A 14,926-nucleotide genomic window follows, 5' to 3' on the forward strand; every position below is an offset into this window, starting at 1 on the left:
TGTGCCATAAGTAATTTGCTCAAGGTTCTGAAATGTTGCAAATTATTTCCTAAAAAAGTTCGAGCAGCTATTTTTAAGCTAATGTTCTTCTCATTCACTCATATCCTGGTATGGGGAAGGGGGTGGAGTTGTAGCAACGCTACAGGCCGTGTGTGGCCCCGGATTCACCCATGGAGGTGTGTGCACGATGCAGGAAGTGCACCCGTCTCGAAGGCCACGGGAAAAAGCAGATTGAAAGGTGGTGCTTTAAATTGGTGATTTTGAAGCTTTTTTGATCTGTTCCATGTTAAGAAACACAGTTTACAGCATGGCCTGTGTATGTGTATACATAGATATTAAAATATATAAATATATATATATTAGAATGTGTGTGTGTGTGTGTGTATCGTAAAAGAAACAAAAGTTTCATGAAACGTTTATCCTTACTACTTGCAATGAACTCTGGTATTTTCTGTCCTAGTCCTTTCAATTTTTTTTTCTTTTTTTTAAATTTTATTGAACTATTTTCACATATCATACAATCATCCAAAGTGTAAAACAGCTGTTCATAGTATCATCATATAGTTGTGCATTCATCACCACAATCAATTTTTGACATTTCCATTACTCCAAAAAATAAGAATAAAAATAAAAATAGAAAGAACACCCAAAACATCCCATAGCCCTCCCCCCCCATTATTTACTTACTTTTTGTCCCCATATTTCTACTCATTTGTCCATACACTGGGTAAAAGGAGTGTGAGCCATAAGGTTTTCACAATCACATGGTCACACCCCATATAAGCTATCTATTATATGATTGCCTTTAAGAATCAAGGATACTTGTTGCAGTTCAACAGTTTCAGATATCTCCTTCTAACTATTCTAATAAACTAAAAACTAAAAAAGGGATCTTTATATAATGCACAAGTTACCTCCAAAATGACCTCGATTCCATTTGAAATCGCTCAGCTACAGAAACTATTTTGTTTTAATTTCTCTTCCCCATTTTGGTCCAGGAGGCTTTTTCAATCCCACGATGCAGGGTCGACTCAATCCTTGGAGTCATGTCCCACGTTGCCAGGAGATTTACACCCCTGGGAGTCAGGTCCCACGAAGGGGGGAGGTCAGTGAGTTTACCTGCTGAGTTGGCTGCTATTTCTTCTCTTTCTCAATTCTGCATTTTCAGGGTCTTTCTCCAGTCTATATCCTCCTCCAGAGTTTCAGACAATTCAGAATTGTCCTTTTCTTCATTGAATCTCTGGAGAAAAGTTTTCAGTAGCTCTGCATGTCACCATGTTGATGACATCGTCCTTTCTGTTTTAATCGGTTTGTTTTCATTTACAATAACCTCAATTCACTAAATTGATTCCACGACCCCTGGTATGGAAAATGTTGCTCAACCAAACTCAACTGACTGAAGGGAGGCAGAAGGACGATCACACCTCTGGAAGCATTCCTTAGCAGCTGCTCCAGCAGGGTGGAGGTGAAGGCCCAGGAGGCAAAAAGTTCTGCTCAGGCCCAGCCTTTCTCTCCTCCGCGTGGGGACTTTCAGCTCTTTTAACTCCAGTTCTCTCCTCAGAGCTCCATGAACCTGCCTCCTGACAAGGCTCGGCTCCTGCGGCAGTATGACAACGAGAAGAAGTGGGATCTGATCTGTGACCAGGTACAGGGTTTGGGGAAGGCCAGGGAGGCGGGAGTCGTCTCTTGGGCTGGACAGGGCATCCTGGCCTGGGCTACCGGGCACTTCCTCGCTTGGCCTTGGTCTGTGCTCACTTTTCGCTCCAAGGGGACTTTCATAACACATGCAGGGAGGGTAGGCCACGTTCCCCTCTGGCTCCCGCAAAAAGCAGCTTTGATTTCTTCCCAATGGGCGGTGGCCTGAAGGTGGTTTATGTGGAAATGGGGCATAGGGTCAGCTGTGGAGGAGTTGCGTAGTTTTCCCAGCAGACCCTGTTTCTGCCTTTCCCAGAGTTAGGGCCATATCTGGCAAGGACTCCAAAGGACCATTTATCTCTTAACTGCCCCAGATCTGGTAAATTGCAGGACTTTTCTTCTTATTTTCACAGGCCTCTAGGAATGAGAAGCCCTAGTCCCTTAGCCTCCTATTCCCAACTCTCACAGCAGTCAAGAACTAGAAGTGCTTCCTACATGAATAGTGTTTACAGCTAGAAGAAAAGACAGAGATCATTATTTAGCTGAGAATCAAGACCTTCTAACTCCCACAGCCTTGTTCTTTCTGCTGCATGCATTTGACGGTCACGAGCTAGAAGATCACAGGCCTGTCTCCAGGGCTAGGAGAGCCTGCATTTTCCCAGCACTTGGCTATGGAGCTTTATCATGAACCATTAATTTTATTTCTTTTGAAGCTCTGAATAAAATGATAGTAGCTAACATTTGTTGAGGGCTTATTATGGACCGACCACTTTATATATACTGAAATACCTCATTTAATCCTCAGGAAATCCCTGAGGGAGGCACTGATGGTTACATCTTGCAGATGAAGACTCTGAAACTCAGAAACTTGCCCAACACTGGCAGGTGGAGCTAGGGCCGGACCGAGGCAGGCAGGCTCTGTCTGTGTGGACCATGACGGACGGCCCCTGGCCTCCTGGGTGATACTGCTTTATTATGCTGGGGATTATGCTTCAGAGCTCCTAGTCCAAGTCTCTTCTCCAAGGAAGGTCCACTTCCTTGGGTTCTGCACTGAGAGGAGTTGGCAAACACCCTGCTTAGGGTTTGGAGAACAGCAGCTCTTTGGTATTGAGGTTCTTTAATTGATCATCTCTCAGTCTTTTCTTGGTCACATAATTTCAGTTCTTTCTCAAACCTTTTTTAATCTTTCATTTTGTTTTTGTGTCTTGTTTCCTAACACGACATCATTCTCTTGGACCCTTCCCAGCCCCCTCCACCCCAACTCTTCAGATATCTCAGTTGGAGAGGCCCTTATAGGACCACAATGCTTGAGGGTTTGCCCTGAGTTTCCTCTTGGCTCAGGTGAGGGGTTTGGGCCAAGTGATCTCTGAAGCCTGAAACCCCACCCAGCCCTTGGGGGAGCATGGCCCTGTGCCCTGTGTAGAAGGAGGTGGGGGGAAAGCAGGCTTAGGTATTTAAGCTTGCTTTGGGATGGTGGGACCTGGGGTCCAGGCAACAAGCAGAGAATGTGTTGCAGCTCTGAATGGTATTAACACTACAGAACCGGTCCAGTCCCAACTACAGGGCTTGGGACTGAGAAAGCTTGGATTCTGCAAAGCCAAGCTCCTCTCCTCTTGGCCACCCCTTCTTGCCCCACTGCCCGTCAGTTGTCCAGGCAGTGAATAACATTCCGATGGTAAGTCAGGGAAGGAGCCTGGGGCTTGGATGATGCTAAGGGCCAGGCAGCCACTTGGGAAGGCTGAGTCTCCTCACCTTGAATACTCTAAGGGCTCTGCTTCCTGAACGTCCCCCTCAGCACCCTGCGTGTCTATGTGTGCACAGCCACGTGTTTCCCTTTCAGGAACGATTCCAGGTGAAGAATCCTCCTCACACTTATATACAGAAACTCCAGAGCTTCTTGGATCCCAGTGTAACTCGGAAGGTGAAGTGTGAGGCTGGGAGGCCCTGTTTTGCTATCCTTTATAATCCTGTGGAGTTTGGCGGCAAACCAACTTGGGGGTGGGACATCTGCTTCTGAGCAGTGGGAGTTGAATTTCTGGGTTCTGAGGCCCTGGCCTGGAGTGGTTGGCTAATAATGGAGGGAAGGTCCATGCCAGCCCCCTTGGATCCCCTCCCTATCCTTTTCTACACCTTTTGTTTGTACTGTGAAGTTAGATTGGGAGCCTCCATCAGTGACAGAAAATTCAATGTTTATAGAAGTTCAGGAGGAGAGTGCAAGAGTCAACCAAAGTACTAAGGGAGCTGGAGATCTCACTTCGGACCAACCACATTGGGTGAGTCAGATTTGGCCATAAGAGCCCCTTTACCTGGCCCCACACTGTTTCCTGGCGTGTAGAATCTAGTGTCCTCCAAGGATGGTTTGCCCATTTCTCCTCCCTGCCATGGGTAGAGTTGCCCTTTGAATGGCTTTTGACTCCCCAGAGCTTCACACAGGTAATTTTCTGGCTTTTCTCTTCATCAGCTCTGCCAGCTGCTGACTGGATGCTGCTGGCCAGCCTGGGACGTTTCCTGGGGTCCTTGGCTTTGGCTTTGAGTAGAAGATATTTCCACAGCAGTTGAGACTGGTGTCTGCCTGCAGCCTGGGGCCGGGCCAAGCGAGGCCCAGAGAAGGCTGGGGGTGGGAGGAAGCTACTGCATTGGGTAGCTGAGGCCTAGTCCCTGGACCCTTCAGTGCACAGATGAGGATTTGCTTGTTTGAGAGAAGACCACCTTAATTTGTGGGAAGAAGAGGCTTCCTGAAGCACCAGGAAGGAAGGTGTAAGGCACTGGTGTCCAGGAGTTGAATGTCCACTGTGTATACAGACCATAGTGCTGTCATCTCTTCGACAGGGTCCCTAGGAAGCATGGGTCCTCTTTTTCCAGCTCTGAGCGGGGAACCAGTTCTTGCTGAAGAAGCAGAGAGGGTAATGCGTGAGATAGTGAAAGGAGGCATTGGCCTTGGTTTTATAAACCATAACCAGTACTAGTATATATAACAAAGTAAGAAAGTGAGTAGGTGTGCATGCACGCAAAGGACAGTGAGGGGCACTTGATGTAAAACTGCAGGTAGGGGTACGGTCCGGCCAGAGGGGCCTGGCACTAATGCCGACAGTTTAAGCAAGTTAAGAGTCAGGCCTGGGGTGGGAGTCTCGGTTGCTGGGCAAGTGCCAGCCCCAGGTTCCCAGGCTTCCTGAGAGCAGGAATGGAAAGAGCCAAATGACATCATCTGCCTCTCCCCTCGTGTTCACGGCAGCCACCCACTTGTCCACCCCCAGGCTGAACCTACCCGGGCCCCTGGAGAGGGCAGGGGACACCTGTATGGAGCCAGCTGCAGCAGCAGCCGTCACAGGGGAAATGGTACCAGAGAGAACAGGAAAGGGACAGTTCCTGGCCTCAGTGCTGTGCTCCGGTGGCCAGAGTCTGGCTTCCATACCTCATCTGGGAACCAAACATTGAAAGCCGAGCCTGTGGGGACTTTATCTGGTGAAGCCTTCCCAGAAGTAAAAACTGGCAGGATCTCCTCAGTCACCTGTGTGTGAGGGCAAGAGTGGCACAGACAGCAGCCCCGAGCACCGCCTACCTCCCTGCACTGCTCTCTGGGGCCTTTCCCTCTGTCCCTCCCAGGCCCACCCCTGTCTTCCTTATTAAGTCCTGCTGCAGTCAGGGTGGGGTCTGCTGTTGCTGGGAGAGGCCCACAGGGCAGTGCGTGACAGTCCCCTCTGCCCACCCCTTCCACCTGGTGCCTGCCCCTCTGGCTGCTGGCCAGGAGCTCGGGCCGGAGCAGCCTGGTTCCCAGGCCCAGGGTCTCCTCGGGACCTCTTGGCAGCTGGCACCAAAGTTCGAGGTCTGGACCTGGTCCTTGGTTCCCAGGGAATAGCTTAGTGGCTGGCATTTTAGGAGTTCCTGTCATCTGAACTGCGGCTTCTCTGGGTAGAGTTATGTGGGAGAGCCAGGATCCTTCCCGGATTTCTGGGCAGGAAGAATTTTCCAGGCTGTCAGGCTGGTGTGTGGATGCCCAAGGGTGGTAGCAGCCGTGGGCAGGGAGGAGAGAGGAGGATCCTGCTTTGGTCCTGATCAGCCCAGGGCCTGCAGAAGCTGGGTGTGCTGAAGCAGGAGGATGGAGGCAGGCTCTGGAGTGGGGCGGGGTGGGAAGTGGGATTCCAGGGCCTTTGCAGCATACTCCTCCTTCCCTGGTTTGTATTGGTTTCTCTGCCTTGCTGAAGTGCCCTTTAACCTCCCTTCAAAGTGTCAAGATCCCGAAAATAGCAGTGTAGACTCAGACAGGAAATGAGAAGGGGGTGGGGAGCTGGAGAGCAGACAGACAGGAAACTGGAGGCCTGTCGGCCCCCAGAGAGGAAGCTAACTTCAGGCAGCTCCGGTGTCAGTCAGCTTCAGCCGGAGCCTGCTGCCAAATCTCAGCCGGGCCTGGTACTTGAGGCCGCAGCCTGCTCTCCATGGCTCGGGGTGTGGCTGGAAACATGGCGGGTGTTCCAGTTCAGGCGAGAAACTGACCTGGAGGGCAGTTTAGGTGTCGCTGGCCTGTAAAGACCCCCAGATGTTTCTAGGGGATAGAGTGCTCAGGAGAGTAAGGGTTTATTTCTGAGAGTTTATGTGTCTCTTCTTTTCGATGAACCTGTCCTAAAACATTCTCCCTGGGATTTGTTCTTGACTTTCATTCCAGAAATATTTTGGTCCAGAGGGACTGAAAGAAGGGTGAAGGTGCCCAGGTCCCTTGTTGTCTGACTCCCTGGCTGAGGGTGCCTGGGACCTCAATCTGACTAAGGGGTCATAGCCATTCTGGAGTTAATTTGAGTTCCTGACTTATCCTCCAGCCTCTTCTGGAGTTAATTTGAGTTCCTGACTTATCCTCCAGCCTCTTCCCGTCTTGTCAGACTCACCTGACTAAACCCAGAACTCCCACATATCCCTCTTGGCTCACAACTTCCCCAGACACCTTTCCTTAAACTCAGTGGAGAGCCCTCTGGCCAAGAAGCTTCTTTTCCAGAGCTCTCTCGGTGTCTCTTCCTGCCAGTGTCTATCTGAGACTGGGGTTGAGTTAGGGAGCTGCTGGCCTCTGTCAAGCAGCCTCCAGCTTGGCTCTGCAGGGCCTGCAGTCCATGCTCACGATGCCTTCCTAATTCTTCCAAACAAACCCTGAGCAAGGTCATTGTGCCTGGCCCCATGCTTGACACCAAGGCTACAGGGAAACAACTGAGCCACGGCCCAGGCCCTGTCCCTTACAGAGGGAGCACCTGGAGGCTTGTTTGGCCAAAGCACTTTCATGATAAAACCAGTGGTACTGGAAGGCCTGGCCTTTTCCCTGTCCCCGGCTCCCCTCCCTAGGGGAGTCCAGGCCAGTGATGTGACCATGGATGGGTCTGCCAGGGTCCTGATCCCCAGGAGTTTCCAGCCTAGTGCTAAGCTCCAGAGGGATCTGGGAGGAGGTGCTGCTGGGTCAACCCCCCCATTCCTCCCCATTGGTCCCCTTTAGCAGACCCCTCCACTGTGTTCCCTTCGTCGGCAGGTGGGTCCGGGAGTTTCTAAATGATGAAAACAAAGGCCTGGATGTGCTGGTGGACTACCTGTCCTTCGCCCAGTGTTCTGTCATGTGAGTGTCACCCCGGGGCTGAGGTGGGGGGTCTGGTGGGGGAGGACACGGTCTCTTTCTGATCTGCCGAGGAGGACGAAATCTCAACAGTGAAGATGGAAGCAGGAGTCCAGGGAAGGGAGGGAGTGGCCCGGGCGGGGGTGTGCAGGGATCACTGAGGAAGGCCAGTTGGGTTGGGTAGAAGGTACCTGTGGGGAAGCAGGAGGAGAGAGGTGTGGATGGGGAGCTTGGAATCAGAACCCAAAGGATCCAAGTGCTGTGAGCCATCTAAGGAAACATCAGATGCCCTGGTGGGAGTCATTTGCCTTTGGAGAGTTGAGGCTTAAGGAAACTCGTTTGGGTCTCCAGGTGGGAGAGGGTTATGGCAGGTCATCGTTGAGGAATCCCAGAAGCAGCGAATGTGACCTTTGGGCTGTACTGAAAGTGAAGCACTCAAGAGGCCCTTGCAGGTTAGGGTCTTGGAGACAGCCAGAAGCGGGCTAGTGCAGACAGGAAGGCAGTGTGCTGGAGTGGAAGGAGTGAGGGCTTTGGAGTCAGACAGAACTGGGTTTGGGTCTCAGTTCTGTCTAATCTGTGGCAAGTACGTGTCCTCTTCTTGGAGAAGGGGATCCAAGTTCCAAGGTTGTTGTAAGGCCTAGATGCAATAAAGTGTGCAAAGCCCTTAGTAGTAGGTAGCTGCTTTATTGTTAATTGTTATTCAAGGTGGTATACCCTACCATAATCATCTGACTATATAGCAAGAGGGATTATGGTAATAATTCACATGATAACCAACATATTCAGATTTATGACTTAAGTCAGCTCTAGAGTGACTTCCTTTGTCCTAGTTTGTCTGTGACTTGCCCAGTTTTAGCACCAAAAGTCCCATGTCCTGGGAAACCCCTCAGTCCTGGGACTCAGCCCTCGCATCACTTTCACTTTTCTTATTACTGTCTGTGCCCCTCTGGCCATTCTCCTTTGTCCAGCGCTCTTCAGTCTCAGCTCCTGGGAGGTTCGAACTAATGCCTCTCTAGGCTTGGCCTCTGTCACGTTTTCCAGGCTGTCCCTGTCAAAACCAAAGAGTAACCCACTCCCTTCCCTAGGCAAGTCATGCCTCCTGACCCTCCCCTCCCTTTACATGCTGCTCTTCTTATAGAAAGAAACGGAAAACATTTGCTAAGGCGATTTTTTTTTAATTCAGAGCTTTTATAGTAAAAAAGATGTAGATCACTTTTCCAAACAAACCTATGTCTCTAATTTGAAAAGCAAACAAATCCCAGCTGCTTTAAACCAAAACTACATTGGGACCTCAGGATTGTCTGTCCCTGGCAGCGTCTTTGACTCTGTTTTAAAAAGAAAGACAGATGGGGGGAGGAGCGGGATGAGGGGAAGAGAGGGAAGAGGGAGTGTGTGTACTTTGGGAAGGGATGAGAGAAAAGGGTGAGTGCGGCCAAAGAGAGTTGGAATAAAGGCAGTTATTTGTAAACTGCATGTACCCACGCCCGGGAATATTATCACTGGTGGCAGGAAGCCTCTGGCGAGCTACTTCCCTGTCCCGGGCATTCCTCTGATGTCTACCTGAGGCCCCATCAAACCCCTCCTGACTATCACCAGCAGGACTCTAAAGCCTGTGCCCACTTCCTTAGGAATATTCAGGCATCTACAGATACTGCTTCCGACTACAGAAAGCCTTGGTCTCTGTGCCTTCTGACCCCAGGGCCGCGCATGTCTGAGCAAAAGGTTAGAGATGCATCTAGCAGGGGAAGGAAGGCAGGACAGACAAGTGGGGCTTGTTTTTCAAAGGGGGTATATCCTGATGTGGAGGGGAGAAGAACAGGCAGGTTCCTCTTGCCCTGGCCACACTCACCAGCTGCTGATGGCAGGCAAGGAAATGTCAAACAGAGCAACTACTGCAACTCCTGCAGGCAGGGACCAGACTGCAGGATCCCTGTCCAAGCCCTCGACATGTGATTTCTTCCCCCAGGGAAGCTGAAATCCAAGGAGCCTCTATCCCCAAAAAATCTAGAAACCTCAAGTAGCCAGAACCACAGAAAACTTGGTCATTAAAACCCAGTGCTGGGATGGGGCCAGGATGCTCCTCCTGAACCAGACTGGCCTTTCTGGGTTTGTTGGGAGCCCCATTCCCTTCTGCTCAGCCCTGCCCTCCTGAGCCCAATCCAGTACCAACTGGGTTCCCTCAGGGTACTGGGAGGCTCTTCTGGGCACTGCCATATTTGCCAACTAGCAGGACCAGCAGTTGGCTCATTCCCCACCACCTCTCCCTGGGGCAGACTCTCACCGGAAGCCACAGCTCCTCTGAGATGGTCCACGTGAGGCTGGGTGTGCAGAAGGCCTACCAGCTCCCAGCATGCCTTTGGGCCCTGGAAGGCCACTCCCGGAGTCACCTGGCCGGTGGGGAGCAGAGGAGTTGGCCCCTGCCAGCCAGCATTCCTATCTCCTCACGTCCCCCTCGCAGCTGCTGCCTGTGTCTACTCTGCCCCTGTCCTGTGCCGTGGTGGCTCTCCCGACCAGGATCGGGTCTCTACTGCCCAGTTCTGCTTTCTCTTCCTGCTGCCCTTGCTTCGTGTTGCCCTGGAGGCCTGAAGGGCGGGGGAGGGCTTGGCAGGGAGGCTTGGCACTGAACTCCTGTGTATGTTGCTTGTGTGTGCGCATGTGTGTCCTCTCACGCTCCAGGTTTGACTTTGAGGGTCTGGAGAGTGGTGACGATGGTGCATTCGACAAGCTCCGGTCCTGGAGCAGGTCCATCGAGGACCTGCAGCCACCCAGCGCCCTGTCGGCCCCCTTCACCAACAGCCTCGCTCGCTCTGCGCGCCAGTCTGTGCTCCGGTATGTGTGCTCTCGCTCTGCCTGCCTGCCTCCTACCCTTGCCCCCGTCCAGAACTTGGGTAACAGCGGTGAGTGCTCACGCTCCCCCCACCACTCTTGCTTCCAGGCTCAGCTCTCTTGCCCTCTGCCTGCCAGTCTGTCTCTGGTCTGTCCTCTCTGTCTCCTTGACTGCCCAGCGATCTGTCCTGGGTAAGTACGTAGTCCTCAGCTGTGCCCACCCCATCTGGGGTTCCAGCCTTCCCCTCTCCTCGGCCCCCTCTTCAAGGGTCCCTCCGCTCCTAGTCTCACTCTGCGGTGGTCCTTCCCGGGCCTCTCGGCAGTGGCCTCACCTTACACGTCTTCCCCCGGTCATCCAGCTCCCGCCCTCATGTCTGTTTCCCTCTAACTCTTCACTCTGCTCCATTAGCTGTTCAGGGACCAGCTCCCACCCAGTCTGCCTGCCCCTTGCCTTCCCTTCTTCTTCCTCTAGGCCCTTTCCTCCAAGGCTGCAACATGTTCATCTGTTTGCCATGTCTTAAGCACCGTCGTCCCTGGAGGCAATGGATGGGGACCAGATGACTTCTCAGAGCCCCTGGCTACCCAGGGGGGCTTTCCTTTGGGTCCTCTGGCCCTTTCTGTGACCCCTGTCCCTCTTGCCACCATGTTTTTTACCCTCTCCCCTTTGGGTTTTATCCCTCTGAAATGGTTCATCATTCTAGTCACGCTTTCTTAGTCATGCATGAGCAGATACCATTTGTGCTTCCTCTTTTTTTTTTTTTCTTTCTTTTCATGAAACAGTCATTGAGGGGACGGAGGAGTGTGCAAAGCCAGATGTAGTACCCTGGCCCTCCTCAAGTCTTTGGGGATCTGCTTGGCCTTTTCTGGGACGTGGATGTCAAGGGAGCCAAGATGCTCAAGGCACAAGGAATATATGTGGAAGACGCAGTGCCTGGAAGGGGGAGGAGGGGAGGCTCAAACAAATGTGTCTCTGGACCATCTCAAGGATGGCTTGGGCACTGATTATAAAACTGGGATCCTGCAATTACTGACAAAAGCCTATTCTGGGGAGATGAAAACAGACTGCCCTGCCCCTGCAACCTGTCTCTCTGGGCTGTTGGTGCAGGGTCCTCTTTCCTCCTCTTCGGCTGTGGCCTAGACTCTTCACCAGCAGCCTCACTCCTGCCTCACCACCTGGCCCCTCTCCCCCAGGTACAGCACTCTCCCCGGGCGCAGGGCTCTGAAGAACTCCCGTCTGGTGAGCCAGAAGGATGACGTCCACGTCTGTATCCTTTGTCTCAGAGCCATCATGAACTACCAGGTAAGGGGGCAGCACTAGCCCTGGGTGCTCTACCCCTTCTCCTCATCTGCCAAAACAGGAGAGCTGGGCACCAGCTTATAAAAGACAGGTTTGCTGGTGGGCCTACCGTCAAAGAGCTCCAGCTGGGATTCACCTTCCCCTCCTTCTGTCCTTTCCCCCTGCAGTATGGATTCAACCTGGTCATGTCCCACCCCCACGCTGTCAATGAGATTGCACTCAGTCTCAACAACAAGAATCCCAGGTGAGCTCCATCCCCCCTGCCCACGGCTCTGAGATTGGGCTCCATTTGTCCCTGACAAGAAATCCTGCCTTGCCTTGGGATCCCATAGCCTGAGTCAGAGCTTTGATTTGGCCCCTGCAACCCCACTTCTGTGGAGATGTGCACCTCCTCTGGTTTGCACAGCTTAGCAAGGGAGGAAGCCTTCCTTCCCTCACCGTGGAGTTTGTCTCTGCTCTCTGAAGGGACTCAGCAGCCTGGAAGTGAGGAGTGGTGTCCAGCATGGGGAGTGGGGCTGGGGGTGAGGGTGTTAATCTTCCTTCTTCACCTCTTAGGACCAAAGCCCTGGTCTTGGAGCTCCTGGCAGCCGTGTGTTTGGTGCGGGGAGGACATGAAATCATTCTTGCTGCCTTTGACAATTTCAAAGAGGTCAGTTTCCTGCTTTCACGTGTGTGTGTGTTAGGGGTGTTTGTATGTGTTTTGGGGGTGGGGAGAAGCCACCTGGCATTGAGAAGCCAGCTAGGTAAACACCATTTCCTATGATCTCCAATGATTCTAACATCCCAGTACTTGGCTAAGAACCTGTCCCCCTTTTTATCCAACCCAGAATTTCAGTCTTACCAGATCTTATGCCAGGAAAGCTACTGATTGGCCAGTTAAGGATACCCCCAGAGAGTTGAGGGGCATAGTCCAGGGGTCCTAACCTGGCCTGGCATCAGAATCTTCTAGAGAGCTTATTAAAAATACAGATCCCTGGGTGCACCCCCACTGGAGGCCCAGCGCCCCCACTGGAGGCCTGGATATCTGTATTTTTAAAGAGACTCCCCAGGCAGTTCTGATGCAGCAAACCCACTGGTCAAACCCAAAGCAGGTGTGTTTGCAGTGGGAGGAGAAGGCACGTGGGGGGTGTCACCTGGGTTGCTGGCTGTTATTGGTGAGGGGAGAGGGAGCCCCTACTTGGAATTTCCCCAGTCACTGGGCCTGGCTTTGATCCCCTAACTGCTTGAACATAGGATTCCTCAACGTCCAGCCACAGCTGCTGGACCCACCCCTTCCTCCTCTTTGGACCTCTTCCCTAGCATCCATTGTTCACGCCAGGAAATGGCTCTTCCTCCTTGAAGCCCAGAGGCTTAGAGGAGCCTTTGGACCCCTCTCAGCTGAGGGGTTTTCCTGCACACTGGCCCCTCCCGTGTCCCCACTAGGACCTCAGCCTCCTGCCTCCACAACGGCCTCACGCCCTTCCTGCCTCCTTCCCTCCTTCCTTCAATAACCAGGCAACATCAGGTCCCTGTGTTTCTTCTTGGCCTATCCTCAGAGGCACCTACAGCCCAGCCTGAGGACACAGGTGGGGGACCTGGGGCTCAGAACCAGATTCCAGGTCCCATGTTTTCTTGTATAGGGTCCCAATGGCCGATTTTATAGATAAGAGTTGTGGTTAACCTTGGTCTGAACCATTCCCTTTGCCACCAATATTCCTGAGAGCTAGGGCTCAGGAGCTGGGGTTCTACATGGGGCAGATCCTTTCACTGAGAAAGTTCGCTTGTTCAGGTATGTAAGGAACTACACCGTTTTGAGAAGCTGATGGAGTATTTCCGGAACGAGGACAGCAACATCGACTTCATGGTGAGGGGCTGGGCCTGGGACAGGGACATTTCCAGTAGGGCCACATACTCGTTGAGAGCAGGGACAGGCCAACAGTGTATTTTGACATTCCATGTAGAACCCAGAATGATTCTCTGTCATCAGTGAATGCTCTTTATCCATCAGCCCACCCCAGAGAGCTTTTAGATTCAGGACAATGTCACTGTGAATCTCAGATCTACCTCCTCTTCCCCTTGCCCGTGGCCCCTGGTTTGGACCCTTTCTGAGCTGCCTTCCCTTTCCCAGGCTCTTCAGCCAGGTGGAGTTGTCCCAGGAATTCCCTGCTGGTGTACAAAGGAAATCAGAGAGCTGTGTCCCCATTTACATCTATTTTCCATGTAATGGACTTGTCTTCATACACTGAACATTAAGTTGGGCACTCATAAAGTTAAAATACTGTTTTTGCCCCCCAAAAGACAATATTTTTTTTCATTCCTTTTGATTTATCCATCTGTTCTTGCTGCACATGATGCTGACGGTTCTCACAGTCCCCTCCCCTCCCTGTCTCCTGGCTTTCTCCTTCGCCCCTCCTGTGTCGGCCTCTCTGGGCGGCTCCTCCCCCAGGTGGCCTGCATGCAGTTCATCAACATCGTGGTGCACTCCGTGGAGGACATGAACTTCCGGGTCCACCTGCAGTATGAGTTTACCAAGCTGGGGCTGGAGGAATTCCTGCAGGTGAGCTGGGCTGGGGTCCTTGTAGGGTAAGGAACGGGCAAGTAGAGGAACAGCTTAGCCATGACACAGAGGTGGTTTTTGTTTTTTTGACAAGAACTTAGTCCCAGATGCTTCTGGAACCCTGCCTGTCTTCTGTGGCCTGGGACTTGGGTCCTCCTGCAGAGGGCTCTCCAGTCAGGCAGCACCATGGAGGCAAGACTCTGACTCATGGCCAGCAGCAGGACCTCCCTGGGTTTTATGCTCTAGGAATTGGTAGTGGAAGGTGATAAGAACTGAGTCTTTCTCAGGAGGCTTCCCTGAACCTGTGCCTGCTTCCCCAACTACTACTCTCTCTGCTCTTCCCTCAGAAGTCAAGACACACAGAGAGCGAGAAGCTGCAGGTGCAGATCCAGGCATACCTGGACAATGTATTTGATGTGGGGGGTTTGTTGGAGGATGCTGAGACCAAGAACGTGGCCCTGGAGAAGGTGGAAGAGCTGGAGGAGCATGTGTCCCATGTAGGTGGTCTTCCTTTGCCTGCCAGAACCATTGTTTGGGGTAAAGGGAGCTTGGGGACATCTGAGTTCAAGGGATTCTGAGCCACCTGCCGCCAGACTGAGCCCCAAGGAAGCTTTAGAACCCACTGGGGCTCTCGAGTATGCTCTGGCCTGGGGCTCTGGAACATCCACAGATTGGAACATGTGCTGACCTCCAGGGCTGGGCATGAGGTAGCCGCAGGCTCAGAGAGTCTGGATGTGGCCATTTTCCTTGTATCTGCTGTCATTTCACTTGGTGTCAGACCCTGGGCCCATGGGACTGATGTCAGGAAGCCACCTGATCAAACTATTTGGGACCTGGATAGAGGGGCCAGGCCAGGGTCCTGGCTAGGATTCAGGCTGTGCCAACTACCAGCCCTGAACCTGCCCTTCTTGTCCTGCAGCTCACAGAGAAGCTTCTGGATCTAGAGAATGAGAACATGATGCGTGTGGCAGAGCTAGAGAAGCAGCTGCTGCAGCGGGAGAAGGAGCTAGAGAGCATCAAGGTACCAAGTATTTGGGGGGATGGTGTT

At 52.3% G+C, this 14,926-nt stretch overlaps 1 protein-coding gene across 4 annotated transcripts in view; it reads left to right on the top strand.

The window, feature by feature from the left end:
- Positions 1–14,926, top strand: part of FMNL3 (formin like 3) — a 51,263-nt gene that overhangs the window by 29,048 nt on the left and 7,289 nt on the right. For 2 of the 4 annotated variants that reach the window (XM_037846963.1, XM_037846964.1), the window contains exons 2-13: positions 1,562–1,645; positions 3,476–3,556; positions 3,832–3,908; positions 7,139–7,222; positions 9,896–10,048; positions 11,237–11,345; positions 11,510–11,586; positions 11,898–11,991; positions 13,111–13,185; positions 13,768–13,878; positions 14,226–14,375; positions 14,798–14,899. In XM_037846963.1, the coding sequence (XP_037702891.1) occupies positions 1,562–1,645; positions 3,476–3,556; positions 3,832–3,908; positions 7,139–7,222; positions 9,896–10,048; positions 11,237–11,345; positions 11,510–11,586; positions 11,898–11,991; positions 13,111–13,185; positions 13,768–13,878; positions 14,226–14,375; positions 14,798–14,899 (1,197 nt within the window). The remainder of the gene's footprint in view (positions 1–1,561; positions 1,646–3,475; positions 3,557–3,831; positions 3,909–7,138; positions 7,223–9,895; positions 10,049–11,236; positions 11,346–11,509; positions 11,587–11,897; positions 11,992–13,110; positions 13,186–13,767; positions 13,879–14,225; positions 14,376–14,797; positions 14,900–14,926) is intronic. The other 2 variants (XM_037846965.1, XM_037846966.1) reach the window with 1 other exon arrangement.

The sequence above is a fragment of the Choloepus didactylus genome, chromosome 8 (assembly GCF_015220235.1).
Source record: "Choloepus didactylus isolate mChoDid1 chromosome 8, mChoDid1.pri, whole genome shotgun sequence".
In the NCBI taxonomy this organism is placed as follows: Eukaryota; Metazoa; Chordata; class Mammalia; order Pilosa; family Megalonychidae; genus Choloepus; species Choloepus didactylus.